The 15,028-nt window shown below is 49.3% G+C and overlaps 1 protein-coding gene across 1 annotated transcript; it reads left to right on the top strand.

Moving 5' to 3' along the window:
* The first annotated feature begins 5,615 nt into the window (after window positions 1–5,615).
* Window positions 5,616–14,991, top strand: LOC133370960 (calcineurin B homologous protein 2-like). Its single transcript, XM_061597938.1, has 7 exons — window positions 5,616–5,864; window positions 7,498–7,570; window positions 9,862–9,942; window positions 11,286–11,395; window positions 12,233–12,294; window positions 12,718–12,840; window positions 14,150–14,991. Exons 1-7 carry the CDS (start codon window positions 5,795–5,797, stop codon window positions 14,201–14,203), a joined length of 573 nt encoding a protein of 190 aa, XP_061453922.1. The 5' UTR covers window positions 5,616–5,794; the 3' UTR covers window positions 14,204–14,991.
* The last annotated feature ends 37 nt before the right edge of the window (window positions 14,992–15,028 follow it).

The following is a 15,028-nucleotide window of genomic DNA, read 5'->3' as shown; positions in this document are numbered from 1 at the left end:
CTCAGTGACTCTGGGTTCAAATAGAGCATCACACACTGGTGATAAAAACCCAAGTCACCATCCTCTCACTACCTAGAAGAATTAGAGCAATCAAAAATTAAACCTGTTTGATTTCCACTTAGCATCTGCAAAGGCCAGCTCCTACCTGTGAAAGCCATGCCTACATACAAAGTTCCATGGCTGGAGACACAGAACTGGATCTAGGAGACCAAGATTCAAATTCCTCCTCTACATGGATTCATCGCACATGGTTCTCGCTTCTTTCCCACTCCTGTGCTATCAGGAAACAAACTGGAGTCTGGCTTGCCATGTCAGCTGAACGTAGGCTCATCATTCGTTTCTCTTCAAACGTACCATGCGCACTTTGCACAAGGGTGTGCAAACTGGGCCTTGGCGAGGCCTTGGGCTGCTCACGGCCGGAGTTCGATTCCAACAGAAGGAGGAAGTCCAATCTCCAGTAAAAGGGGTCAAGGTCCTGCTTGCGGCTTCCCCCAGGCACCTGGTTGGCCACTGTGAGAACAGGATGCTGGACTAGATGGGCCACTGGCCTGATCCAGCAGGCTCTTCTTATGTTCTTATGGTCCACTCAGCCTTCCATCCGTCCATGGTTGGTAAAATGAGTACCTGGCATATGCTGGGGGGTAAAGAAAGGCCGAGGAAGGAACTGGCAATCCCACCCCATATATACGGCCTGCCTAGTAAACGTCGCAAGACATCACCCTAAGAGTCGGAAACGACTCACACTATAAGTGCGGGGACACATTTACCTTTAGCAACATCTAGTGCAAAGGTGCTCAAGGCACTAAACATAATAAATATTGTTGGTTGATTTATTTATTATTTTCCTTACATTTATAACTTGCCTTTCTTCCATCACGGAATCCAAGGCATGTGGGGCTCCAGGTAGCCTCCCATCCAGGCACTGAATAGACCCAGACCTGCTTCAGCAAGGTGGTGGCCTCAGGCACCTTGAAAGCCAGACATTTTAAAGTGTGTATAGATGCGGAGAACAACTTGAATGGTTTCAGATGCTGGCCACATCCATTAGTGGGCAGCAAGGGTCGGCTAGGTGTTAAGCGATAGCAACCTTAAACATCAAAGCCATTGCTTCCACAAATACAAAATGTCACTACAAAACAACACACACATTTAAAGATAGCAGAACTGCAATGAAGACCACAAAGCCAATAGTAACATCTAGCTCAGTATTGTTGACAATGACTGACAGCTGCTCTCCAGGGTTTGAAACAAGGAGTCTCTCCCAGCCCTACCTGCAGATGCTACGGATTGATCCTGGGATCTCCTGCATGCAAAGCAGGTGCCCTCCTGCCACGGAGCGACAGCACTTCCCTACAAATGACTTAGCAACTCCTCTGTGCTGAATTTCTAAAGACGACAAGGAGCCTGGTTCAAACAAGTCTGGACGCTTGACCTTCAGAGCCAGAAGTTGTCTCCCTAACCTCAGATGCATTGGAGATTATCTGCAATTACTCAGTATTAAGGAAATGGCACTCAGCGCACACTTAAAGACAGATGTGAATATTCATCACTTGATGTTATAATGAGCCAACAGAGACTAAGCTTTTGTATCAATCAAGTACAGTACTCTTCAACAGAGTCAGTTCCCAACTTCAGGTTCAAATCATCAAGCAACGCACATGTATGCGTGAATCAGCTCTTAGAAGAACATTTTTGCTACTTCCAGTTTTCCAGAATTGAACTAGGGTTAAACTCTGCATTTTCATTGTTTTATTAATTTGAGGGCAAGAAGCCTGAGGGAGGGGGAAGCACTTATTCTGGTGCTTTGCCCTCCATCCCCAGGCTGTAGAAGGAAGCCCTGAAATAAACCTGATTAATAAACCTTAAAGCGCTATGTAAAACCTGCACAGCAAGGCCAACAACACCTACACACAACCTAACACACACAAAATAAACATGCACACACGAGCTATGGGGGTGCTGGGGGGGGGAAACATACCTCTGAAAATATCATTTGTAAACAACCTGAGATTTTAACAAAATAATGTCAACGTGAAAAGATTTTACCTCTCTACATACTCAGGCACACTTGGATTAATTCCTTTTTTAAAAAAGTACTATTATGAGCAAAGGGGACTCTGCACATACCTTAATAGGAGCGCCTCTGAATGTCAGGAGATTTCAACACAGAAGTTGGTGACTTCCATTCAAATCAGAGGGTGGGTAGGGCTACTTCCCCTCTAATGTCTTCCTTCTCCTAGAAACTAACCCTTAAAACAGGTGTGGATCAGCGGCGGCTAACCTGTTTTGGCCCAAGGGCCACATTCACCCTTGGCCAACCTTCTGGGGGCCACATGCCATTGGTGGGTGTGGCCACCTACCCTCTTGCACATCCACAGGCACACAAGCCCCCCTTTCCTCCGTTGATCCATGCAGATTAGCTGAGGATGAGGGTTATCACCTCCTCTCTGAGGGGGCCATAACGCCTCTCATCAGCTGATGAGGATGCAAATCGGCCCTCATTGCTCATTAGGCGATTGATCTCATGAGCCCCGAGGAAGCAAATTGCTTCTCCGTCTAGCTGGGTGGAGTGGTTTCTCTGCCCACTCCCTGCCCACTTTGATTTTTTGCCATCCCTGCCGAAATGAGAGGGGGTTCTTAGGGGGCAGAAAAATGCTGGGTGGGGGCAGGATCATTTACCTACCCCTGGTGTAGCATTTCATGGATAATAAATCTGGTTTTTGTTTGTTCCCACATACCCCATCTTACCCAGCAACCCTCCACTTCATTCCAGCAGTGCCCCCCAGTGTCTCAGCACTGTAGAGTCACTCTTATCAAGATGTTCTCAACTGTGAGTAGAATTCCTTTCCCTTGACAGATATAAACTGCTTGCTCTCAATTCACCACAGTTCATCCCTCTTGCTAGTAATATTCCTGATAATGTCCTATGTAACTACCTTTCCACAAAGCCAGCCAGCCATCTGCTTGCTTCTAAAAACAGCAGGTTTCTAGTTCTGATTGTTGCACAATAGGGAAAAGTATTTTTAAAAAATGCAGGGAAGTATGTACAAACAAGCCCCAAAGGTTCTGCAGAAGCTCCCCTGCCCACTTCCGCCTCTGACATGCTCCATCACAAGTGGGGAACCAGTGCCCTACCCCATCCCGATGCTGCTGGACTGCACATCCCACCATCCCTGGCCAGTGGGCACACTGCCAGGGTTTATTTTAACTTGAGGCTAGACACATTTTGTGCAGTGTCAAAAAAAATGTGCAGTGTGAAGTGTTTGTGCAGTTGAGCATGTGGGATTTCATAAGGAGCTAGGTCGTTTCTAAAAGAGAAAAGAAAGAAAATAAATGCTGGTTCCTTTCAAATCCTGATACCCTTATACTAGTAGTTAGTGGATTTTTTTAAAAAAATGAGGTCCTGGTACTCATGTCTTGATAAAAGTACTGTGGGTGCCAGCACAAAACGGCTGGCACGGGCAGCAAAAAAGAGGTGCCAGGCCTGTGTACTGGTGAGCACTGTCACAAAAAAGTCCTGCTAATAGTATATGAAGGGACTAATAACTTGACTAGTTTTTGGGCAGGTGGCCTGCTGGTTGCTGATGCAGTAGGGGGGAAAAAGCTTAGGATGAACCTGCATACTGGCTGGGCTGCGGTGATGCGAGCTGAAGTCGAGCAACAGCACCCGGAGGGTCACTGATGCCCACTCCAGACCTATTAGCCCTCTCATAGAATCATAGAATAGTAAAGTTGGAAGGGGCCTCTAAGGCCATCAAGTCCAACCCCCTGCTCAATGCAGGAATCCAAATCAAAGCATTCCCAACAGATGGCTGTCCAGCTGCCTCTTGAATGCCTCCAGTGTCGTGGCACCAGATCACCCAACAATGCTCTCCAGTGTCTTCGCACCAGATCACCCAGCAACCTCAAACGGGGACTAGGAAGTTAAAACAAAATGGTCGATTCCAACTTACGGCAACCCTACGAATAGGGCTTTCATGGTAAGCGGTATTCAGAATGGGTTTATCATTGCCTTCCTCTGAGGCTGAGAGGCAGTGACTGGCCCAAGGTCACCCAGTGAGTGTGGGTGTGGAGATTCGAACCCTGGTCTCCCAGGTCGCAGTCTGACACCTTAACCATTACACCACACTGTGTCCTAATTATAATTTGCTTCTTAGGAATAGTGTGTACAGATCTACCTATTATTAAAATATTTATATCCCACCTGTTGTGCCAGAGTGCTTCAAGGCAGCTTACAGAACAAAGCAGATCCATATTGAAAAACGTAAAATCCACATTATCAGTACAAAAATCATCATTAAAAAACAGACACAGACAGCAGCAAGAAACCACATGGGAACAGAGAATGCTGCCTTATACTATATATTGGGCCATCTAGCTCAGTATTGCCAGCACTGACTAGCAGCTTCTCTCCCTGCCCTGCCTGGAGATGCCATTGGGGCCTGTATCTGAGGCCTTCACATGCCATGCAGGTGCTCTGTCAAGCCTCTGTGCCACAGTTCAGGGCAGCCCCAAATACCCTCTGCAGTCTTTGGTGAAGGGGTGGAACGCGCCTCCCCTGGAAGGGAGCACCTGAGCTCCCTTGGAGCCACCACGGAGCAGGGCCTGTTGCAGGGTGGGCAGGTGGCAACTGGTGGGTCCATGTCAATGGGCCAGTGGAATCCACCCTGGGTTTTAGCTCCTTGAAAGTTCAGACTAAAACCTGGAGCGGATTCCACTGCCCACTGACCAGGAGCCACCAGCTGCCACTGCCTCAAACTATGAGGAGATCATTCTGAAGCCTCGGAAGGAGGCCTACAAGAACAGGCAGGGCCATCACCAGTAATGTAGTGGCAAATCCAGAAGTGCAGGGTCCCTTCATGTCAGCCACATACACACCCCTCTGCCCCCTTTTTCTGGCTATGGGTTTGAGAATGAGATCCTTGCTAATGCTCCCTAGGAGCCAATAAGCATGAAATGAGAGTGTTAGCTACTGTGAAGAGTCTTGTCAGTGGCTGACTCAACTCCTTTCCCTCTGATGGGCTCCAAACAGCAGGAAAAGACAAGGAAGCATGTTAGAAGGCTCTTCTCAGTGGCTAACACACTCCCCTTTCATGCTGATTGGCTTGTACATAGGGATCCTGCTCCCCCAAAAATTAGGGGTCTAAGACCCCTTGAAACACCATACAACTACACCTCTGGTCACCACAAGGGAGGAGTCTGACTTTCAGGTACGCTGGACTCATAAAGCCCAAAACTGCCCCACCCCCAAACCAACTGGAAACCAACGCAGATGTTTTGGAGTTGGGATCACATGATCTTCCGGCAGCCGCTCCAAGCCAACAGCTCTGCTGCAGCTGCAGCGCCACATGGCAGCGCTACACTGCCCGGGGTGTGTGGATCCCCTTGGCTCCGCCCCCTTTTCAATGTTCAGCATAAGGAGAGACCTGTGCAAGTCAAAGGCTTGCCTACTGGGTTTTGGCAGCTGCTTAGGCTGCAATCCAGTCCACACTTACCTGGGAGTAAGTCTCGTTGAACCCAAGGGAGCTTACTTCTGAGTAGACCTGTAGTGGATTGCCGCGCTCTGGCTCTCCCGGCCTTCCCACCTTAAAAGTCACTTGGCCCGGCCCCTCCTCCTCCTCCTCCCCCCTCGCCTGTGGGCTGCTGGAACAGCTGCTTGGCCAGGAGAGGCGAGGGCGGACGACTCTGCTCCGGGGCGCCCCGATACTGATAGCGACGCCCGCCCGCGCGCGCCCCTCCGAGGCCAGAAGCTCCGGCTGCCCTGCGGAGGGCCAGAAGGGGCGGCCCGGGCCAGATGGGAGGCCAGGCTTCCTCCCAACTCTTCGCCGTCCCGGACCAGGAGCAGATCCTGCGAGAAACCGGCTGTACGGAAAAGTTTCCAGGAGGACGGTTTGCTCGGCCTGCCTCCCTCCTGCACCCCCCCCAGGGGACATGGGGCAGGGCGGCGGCGGGGGAGGCAGGAGCAGCTTTCTGGAGGGAGGGAGGCCCCAGAGCGCCTCCGCGCTGCGCTTGCCCCAAGTCCTCTCCGCTTGGCCGGGCAGGAGAAGTTCTGGCCCCGGAGGAGGAAGGGGGCGCGGCGCCCAGTGGTCACAGGCGAGGGGCAGCAGGCGTCCGAGAGAGGCCATGCTTCGGCTCTGACGCCCCGAGGGGGCGAAAGGCCAAGGCGGTTCCGCCTGGGAGCCAGCCACCCGCGGGTGCAGTTAAAGGGAGTGCGGTGTGGCGGGGGGGATTGAGGACCCCCCCGGGAAGCTGCTAGCCTGGGATTTCGTGGTCGCCTTCCCGGGCCGGGGCGTCCGGCCCCCTCTGGCGCCTCCCCGCCGCTCCGGGCAGAGCGCAGAGCTTGCGGGACTAGCAGAACTCCTCGTCCCAGCCAGGGGAGTGGGAGCAAATGCTCGAGGCGAGTCTTGGAAAGGAGGGAGGGAGAGGGCAGTGTCTGGGTGCAGTTCGCAGCTATGGGGAAAGTGTCCCCAACCCCTTTGTTGCAAGGACGCAGCCGCAAACGGGACTCGGGCGGGGACCGTCTCGCTTCCAGGGTGGGCGGCGAGCCGCCGGCCCGTTTCCAGGGTCCTCCCTCGCACCGGGAGGTTTGGCTTAAAGAGGAGCGCTTGTTTTTGACCCGGAGGCGGCTGCGCCACACCCAAAGCCGCCGCGCATCTTATCTGGCAGCCGGCCGCCCATTGTCTGGGAGGCGGGGGGGGAGGAAAGGGAGGGGCTGGCTTCCAGAGCAGAAGGACCCCTTAAAGCCGCCCCCCCTGCAACAGGTGGGTGGATATTAAATTCCCTGAATGGGAGGGGTGTGTGTGTGTGTGTTGAAAACAACGTGCCACTGACTTCTTGTACTGAGCTGGGCTTGTCACTTTTCTGTGGGGAGAAGACGCATCAGGCGTCAAGGGAGGGGACTGTGTGGCAGGAGTAGCCAAAGCGCCCCCCCTTTTCAGGGGTTGTGGACTACAGTCCCCATCGGCGGCCGGGGGTGATGGGAGTTGCAGACCAGCAACAAGGGGGGACTACCTCCCCCCCACACACACACACACTCTTGGAGAACCTTTTTCCATTTCTTCTGGTTTTTGGAGATGAGAGAATGTCAGTGAATTAAAACCAGCAACTAAAATTCCATTTTTAGGGAATGGGTCGTCTTCCTAGAACATCGTGGGTTTAAATGGACCCACGTGTGGCCCAGAAAAAGCAAATAAAGTTCCTTGCTCCTTCCCTGGGAGGTGCACTTTCCCAGCCACCACTCTGCACGCTCCCCATGACGTGCTCCGCAGTGAACCAGGGAGACTGCCCTGGCCCTGGAGGCACCACTCCAACTTCCTTGCAAAGGAGGCGAGCCCAGGCCTGCTCTCCAAGGTTCAAACAGTTCCCATTTGAATTCAAGGGCTGGGGACTTTTTCTTTTTAATACCTTTGTTTCAAAGTCATTACACCCTCAGCCGCCTGCAGAACTTTCTTGTTTAATCATTAAACCCCTCTCTCTTTGTTTCCCTCTTGCCCCCAGTCTCCCAAGCGACCGTGGAGCGCCTTTACCAGCGCTTCCAGGTCTTGGACAAGGAAGAAAAAGGCTACCTCAGGTAAGGAACATCTGAGGACTAGGAAGGAACTGAGAGGCCAGCCAGCCAGCCCTCTGTAGCAAAAGCAGACCCTCCATCGGTAGACAACCCCTCCCACCCCTCGCTGACCTAGACACAGTAGATATAGATCCTGGCACCTCAGGTGGGTTTGTACTTTTTCTGTGCGCCCATCCTACAAAATTCTACTCCCTTTTGTGGCTGTACCCAGTAGTGTAGTGGTAAATCCAGAAGTGCACGGTTCCTTCATGATAGTCATACCACGTCCCCCTTTCCACTTTCCCTCAGCAACCTTGCTCTCCATGTTGTTTCCAAGTCCACAGTCCATTACAACAGATGTCCCTAGGAGCCAATCAGCATGAAAGGGGAAGCTGTGTTAGCTACTGAGAAGAGTCTTCTCAGTGGCTGACTCGCCACCTTTCACTCTGATTGGTTCCAATCAGCATGAAAAGACAAGGACTCTTCTCAGTGGCTAACATAATCCTCTCATGCTGGATGGCTTATACACAGGGACCTGGTTGGGACCCCGCTTCTAAAAAAGTAAGGGGTCTACGACCCCCAGCAACCCTGGAGGACTACACCCTGGCTGTAGCATAGGTGTGGCGGCAGGGGAGAGACAATTCACATGAGCAGCCAAAAAAAATCAATTATTTAATGTGAACTAAAATTTGCACTAGTTTAAGTGCTATTTTCCATTTACCTTCAAGACTGGTAAAAAGTTTAAGAACTTGATCAAAGGGCAGCCTAGAAATATAATATTGACTGTGTCAGGGCAAAATGGTTAAAATACTGAAAAACCAATTGCTGAGATGACAAATGGAAAGGCAATGGGGCAGACTTGGTGTTCTTATCTTTTGAATACGTACAGTCATGCTCTTCCACTTGAGTTCTACTACCATGCAAATGTTGTAATACTTTTTTGAAAAATATATATGCAGGCAGGAAAGTGTTTCAGCGCTAACTAAAAGAATAAAAAGCCAAAAATGGTTGGTTAAAATCACACCCACTGAAAGTTGACAGCGACGGTGTGCCGAGAAGCAGTAAGTGCACCTGCCCAGTATGGCGGAGGACCCATCAAAAACACAACTTGAGGAAAAGCCCGTTGAGTGACATTAAGGACATATATACACGTCTCACTATATATGAGAGCCAGTGTGGTGTAGCGGTTAGAGTGCTAGACTGGGACCTGGCAGACCAAGGTTCAAATCCCTGCTCGACCATGAAGCTCACTGGGCCAGTCACTGCCTCTCAGCCTAATCTACCTCACAGGGTTGTTGTGAGGATAAAATCAGGAGGGAGAGAACCAGGTACATCACCTTGAGCTCCTTGGAGGAAAGGTGGGATATAAATGTTATAATAAATAAATGAAAGGACACTTGCAGAAAGTGTGTTTTGGCTCCATTCTGATTTAAGTTAGATTTTTCTGCAGGCAGAAAAACCACGAGAAAGGGAAACGTAGCAGGGCAAAGGTTTGATGTCAACGTCGTGCTGGTGCCCTATGAAAAGCTTGTGAACAAAGCAAGGCCATTCCACAGTAAAGGTCTAGTATAGCAGTCCCTTTAACCACTACTTCACACTCCCCCTCCCTACTCATTTGTCAGCAACTTAAGTGCTTCCTCTTCATACTGCCTTGCCCATCGGTTATATCAAAAAACCTCCAGGGTGCTTGGACAGAAACAGCTGCACTTCTGCCACCACTTCTGTACAGCACCTAGCACACGGACAACAGTAAATAAACTGGGAGCACAGGAGTCGAGGCCACAGCACTGGCCCTGCAACCCCGCTATGTTGAGTAGGCTGCTCTCTGCAAGCGGCAACAGCACCAAAAAATATATGATTTTCCACTTCTCAAATACGCAGGAAGACTGCAGCAGAGAGAGAGACAGCAAGGATTCAGAATATTCACTATATACCAGTCAAAGCCTTTAAAACTACAGGGAGGGCAGGTGTAGGTTAACGATTACACAGAACGTCTCACCATGAGGACAGGAACCTTGAATTTTTTTTTCTGCTATGACCAACCAGCATGTGTATTTAATTACGTCTACGTGTATTTCTCCTGCTTTTTTGTCATCAGTCACTTTGGGTATTCATTGAGAGCAGAAAATCAGGATGTAAATGTTTTTAAAGAAATAAGATTACATAAGCCAGAGACTGCCTGGGAACCACATGTAAGCCACCTTTGGTTTCTATCATGAAAAGAAAGGCGGGGTTTAAATGTAAATGATAATAATAATATTTCTGGAACTATACATTTTCTTCTAGCTATGTTTTCTTGCTCTCTCCCTCTGCAGCAAAGAAGACCTCGAAGGGATTGGAGAATTAGCAGTGAACCCCATTGGGGACCAGATCATCAATGCCTTTTTCCAAGATGGGTGTGTGTGTAAGAAAGATAGAAATACAAAAGTCTGTAGCCCCACCCAAGCTCCTTAAAAAAAGAGGGGGGAAAGGCTATAAGCCACCCTCATTTTCCCCTTGCCCTCACTTACCCACCCTACCCAATTCTGCCAGTCCAGGGGAACCGGACCTTAGTGCCCAAGAATACTAGCGGTCAACTAGCTGCTTAACGCAGTGCTTGTGAACTACCAGTTGTTTACAACCAGGTGGGGAAATATTTGTGAACTAGGAAGTGGGGGGGAAGAGTGGTTTTTTTTGGTACAAATGGTGGGGAGAAAAGCTAGTGAAATTTATTGTGGGCTAGCCTCATGAAAACCCTATTCATAGGGTCGCCATAAGTCAGAATCGACTTGAAGGCGGTACATTTACATTTTAATACCATTTCCAGCCTTCTCTGCCAAGCAGACTTGTCATAGTTTCACATCTAACATGAAACCTGGGGGGGGGGGAGGGGGTAGAGCAGCAAGATGCACCAGCAGCCTATGCTTCTGACGCCTCCGCACCTCTGTCTCACCTAAAATGGTGTTGAAATTCCGACAAATGGGAAAGTTCTGTTTTGGACAAGATGGAGGTTCAAGAAGATCCTTCTTGGCAAGGGACCCCAGAATACCTAACTCTGAGACCTATTCCAGACGCAGTTGCAGCTCCATCTGCCACTGAGGAGGAGGCAGAATGTATCCTTTCAGGGTACTGGACACTTAAGCAGTTAAGAGCCATGAGAGCTGTTACTCTAGGTGCTGCTGGATCCAGCCTCTAGTGCCTCCTCCACAGATGCATTTGCTCTTGGCGACCATCCGCAGAGAACTTCTCTCTACCCCCCAATTCCCAAGTCTCTCAAAGTGGCTAGAGAGCTCATTCTACAGTTGCACAGAGTTCCTGCCTGGCGTTGCTAAGACTCAGCAAAGCAGGGGCAGCATCTTGCGGGCAGAGGGCTGTCAAAGAACTGGGAGGTGCGAGGCAGGCACAGGCCTCACCCAGTGTGATCAAGCCCACGTAAGGTCAGCCTCTCGTACAAACCCAATAGAAATGCCTCATTAAGAAATTTGCTCAGGCTGATCAGACTTCCTCAAGCAACGCCATACTAAAGAGGGGAAGGGCTGAGTGGTAGAGCACCTGGTTTGCATGCAGAGGGTCCCAGGTTCGAGTCCCGGCATCTTTAAATAGGGCTGGGAGAGACTCCCATGTGAAACCCTGGCAAGTCACTGCCAGGCAGTGCAGTGCAGACAACACAGCTAGATGGATCAATGGACTGGCTGGGTGTGAGCCAGATGCCTGTGTTCCTGGCAGGTAAGGTACTATGAAGGGTCTGGTTCCTCCCTAGGAGAGAGACTGCGGACTTCCAAACATTTGCTCGTGTTCTGGCCCACTTCCGGCCAGCGGAAGGACCCGGAGGCTCTGAGAATGTGAACAGCCGGCTGAGCAAGCTGAAGTGTGAGTAGAGATCATTGGAGTGCCAGGGGAAAGAACCGCAGCAGAGTGCCTAGCAGTGCTCCTTGTTGCTGTAATGGCTGGAAACATTTTAAATATATATTATGAGCATGGGGGTTGAAATGGATGATCCCTGTGAGTCCCCTTTCCAGCCTCTGATTTGGAATCCTGTACCTTGGAATGAGGAACTTGCTCTGCTGGTCAGATGAGTCTCCTTTGTTAAGCTAATAGAGTGGCCAGGTAGTTAATGGGCCTATTAGGTGCCCAGCAACTGATGAATGAGCCAGAAAGATCCTTTTGTCATTGAAACTCTTCAGGAGAGCCTCCCCCCCCCTTCCTGGAGCCTAGGAGAGGTTTGTGTTTTTAGTTGTGTCTAGAGAATGCCTAGAGACTGGAGGCAGGCAGAGATACTGGCTCTCTGCCTCATGGGTATAGGATGCCTCCTGTAACACTGGTGGAAAAGCTGGATATTGGACTGCTGATACCTTGAATCCCTCCATCTTAAGCTCAGGTTGGAATGTGTAAATAAACAAACCATATTTCATAAAGACACCGCAGTCTCCGCTGCCCTTCTTCCCAAAGGAAACCAAACCCTGGATGAGCACAGGGACCCCTGAGATCTCACCGCTCAGAGATTGGGGATGTGCACAACAATATATTTAAAATGATGGGATTCAGGCTTTAAATCTGTTTTGTTCATCACAATTACATGCATATATTTTTAGGTGGTTAACGGAATCCTTGAGTGAAGGAGCAAGCTTGAGTGAAGTTCTGTTTGTTGCTTTAAAAACTCTCTCTCTATATATATATATGACAATGACAATTGTGGTTCCTGTTAAGTTGCTTTTCAGCTATACGACCAAGACAAGGATGGGAAGATCTCACGAGCGGAAATATTGCAGGTAATTACTCTGCTTGCAAACAGCTGGAGAAACTACAAAGGTGGAGGAGGGGAAACACATGAGCAATTAAAAGGAGGGAGGGGCAGGGTTTAAATTGGTTAAGAAGAGCCACACCCCAGCTCATGGCTGGCAGCCCCCAGAGAAAGCCTGCCCCTGAGACTTCAAGAAAGTAGGAGAGTTTTTCTTAACCAGTGGCAAAAGGAATGTGCTGTATACATGCTCAGAAGCACTTTTCTTCATCCACTTATGCCAAGCTAGAAAGTCTTGGACTCAAGTGCAGACTTGTGATTGGCTAGCATGCATGAAACCTAAGAAAGCTCAGCAAAGCAACTCTTTGATCACTCATCTCTTGATGAAGGGAAAGGGATGGGGAGATGCACCCTAAAAACCCCTCATCCCTCTGCTCCTGTTCCCCAACCCCAGGTGCTGAGGTTGATGATTGGGATCCAGGTGACAGATGAGCAACTCCAGTGCATCACCGATCGAACCATCCAAGAGGCTGACAAGGATGGAGACAACGCCATCTCTTTTGAGGAGTTTGCCAAGGTCCAGTTGGTCGGGGACTGGGAAGGTTCTTCTATAGCAGCCTTCTCCAACCTGGTGCCCTGCAGATGTTTGGAACTCCAACTCGCATCAGCCCCGACCACCATGGCCATGTTGGCTTGAGCTGATGTAGAGGGTCCCAAGTTGGGGAAGACTGGTCTACACACTGCAGTGATGTGGACTCTGTGAGGCATATTGGCTTAATTCCAATATTTTTTAAAAAACAAAGGAAGCTCTAGCTCAGAAGTGGGGAGCAGAATGTGGCCCTTCACCCCTCCTCTTATCTGGCCCTCAGGACAGCACCTTCCCAATCACCCTCCTGTTATGTAAATTTGTATAAATGAGCAGAGATTGTCAACAGTCTGAGATGCGTGTGTGCCAGTGTGTGTGTTTACCAAAGTGGCAGGCATTTACCCTGCATTGAGATCACTGAGACATAAGACTTAGTAAAATAAGAAAAGCTACTTTATTTATAGAAATACATAGTAGATAGGAAAGGCATACCTAGTTCTAACTAACTAACAAGTTGGAGATGCAGCGCCCAGGCTTGGGACTTGCCCTCATGGCTCAGGAGGGAGAGAGCAGAGACAAAGGTGTCTCCTCTCTCTCGGACAGTCGAACAAGAGAAGAAGGGAAAGGCGGAAGGAGGAGGGGCAGATAAGCTTCCCTAAGCATATCAGTCTAAGACCTAGCCACCTGGAGGACCCAAACCCTATCTTCCTTCTGGAGCATTAACAAAAGAACAAAACGAGTTGCTCTCGCCCCACTTCCAACACCTCCCTCTCCCCGGGCCACACCCCTCACCTGCCCTGCTTTGCACCCTCCTTGAATGGCTTTGTCTGGCTAGAACATGCCCTCGAGCTGCGATCATGCCTCTTTCTCGCTGGGCTGGAGAGTAGGGAGGGGTATGCACAGAAACTAGCCTACAAAGACAATATTGTTCCACCTACTTTTGTCTCTGGCCCTGATCACTGTTGGCACATGGACCCTGGAAGATTACCCAGCAAGGAATGTGGCTGAAAAAGGTTCTCTAGTCCCTGACGTGGACACTTGGTTCCTCAACCCTTAAGTGGTGCTGGGCGCTAGTTTCCCAGTTTGTTCATTTTTTTTATTAAGAGAATGATCAACTGCCCTTCCTCAACGATACCAGGGTGTAGACAATGGTGAGGGTTGTCCTCTACCACTTTTCTTTATCAGCCACACTTTCTAGGACTGGCCCCTGGCCCTGAAAACCAGTTCTGGGGATAAGAAGCACTCAAACCCCAGACAGAGTTTTTTGTAACACCTTTTTTTTCTCTACTTCGTTTTGCAGTCTGTGGAAAAGCTCAACATTGAACAAAAGATGAGCCTCCGGATCCTGAAATGATCCAGCGGGGACCAGAGAATACCCTGACAATTTGGTTCCTTGGAGGAAAGGCTACATTTGCGAAATGTGTGGGATGCAATCAGAACTCTCCTCTTGTTCCTAATGGCCCCAACTAGAGAAAGTCTTCATTTAATTAAGATGCCTCCCTGACAATGAGACTGGTGCAAGTACTGGTTGACCACAGAGGTCTGCAGTTATTTCTGCCATAATGCCTAAAGCAAATCTCCATTACTGCTGCCTTAGCTCTGTGGCAATTATTTCAACCGGAAGTGGATCTGTGTTTTGTCTTATTATGTGATAACCTGTGCACTCCCCCTCTCATGCCCATCAACCCAGATTTTTAAAGGGGGGGGGGCAAAAAGCCACACTGGCATTCTCCTATTCTGTTCACTGCATGCAGGTAGGATATCACTCCAAAAAGAGACTTTGGGAAGCATCATGTAAGGATTTTACAATGGAGTTGGGGTCCACCAAGAATGCTTGTTTAGAAAAGCCCTCGTCAACCTGGAAGGAGGGAATGCTCATAATTTTGAAAATGTTATCACATATTACCCACTCTCATCTTCTCTTCCCTTTTACAAGAAGGTCCCAAAGGCAGCAAAATTAAATGCTGCTGAACAGCCAATGAAGAGTCAAAACGTTCAGGAAGATTCATGGTTTCATTAAAAAGGAAATACATGTTTGAACTGCGGCCTTGGTGTCTGAAGACTTATCTTTCCTCATGATATCTTCACTTGTTAAAGATACACAGATTGCAGCCAAAAGAAATTAAAATTAGTCTTAAATAATTTGCTCTACTTTATGCATCATTGTACGAATGTGCCT

This window comes from Rhineura floridana, chromosome 15 (genome assembly GCF_030035675.1).
Source record: "Rhineura floridana isolate rRhiFlo1 chromosome 15, rRhiFlo1.hap2, whole genome shotgun sequence".
NCBI classification, from domain to species: Eukaryota; Metazoa; Chordata; class Lepidosauria; order Squamata; family Rhineuridae; genus Rhineura; species Rhineura floridana.
This window is presented reverse-complemented; position numbering and strand designations above follow the sequence as displayed.

Bases quoted from the DNA above. Each gene is read 5' to 3' on its own strand.
- LOC133370960 (XM_061597938.1), top strand. From the start codon at position 5,795: ATGGGAGGCCAGGCTTCCTCCCAACTCTTCGCCGTCCCGGACCAGGAG. The intron at 9,943-11,285 runs GTGTGTGTGTAA...GTTCCTCCCTAG, and splicing joins AATGCCTTTTTCCAAGATGG to GAGAGAGACTGCGGACTTCC. The intron at 11,396-12,232 runs GTGAGTAGAGAT...GTTCCTGTTAAG, and splicing joins CCGGCTGAGCAAGCTGAAGT to TTGCTTTTCAGCTATACGAC.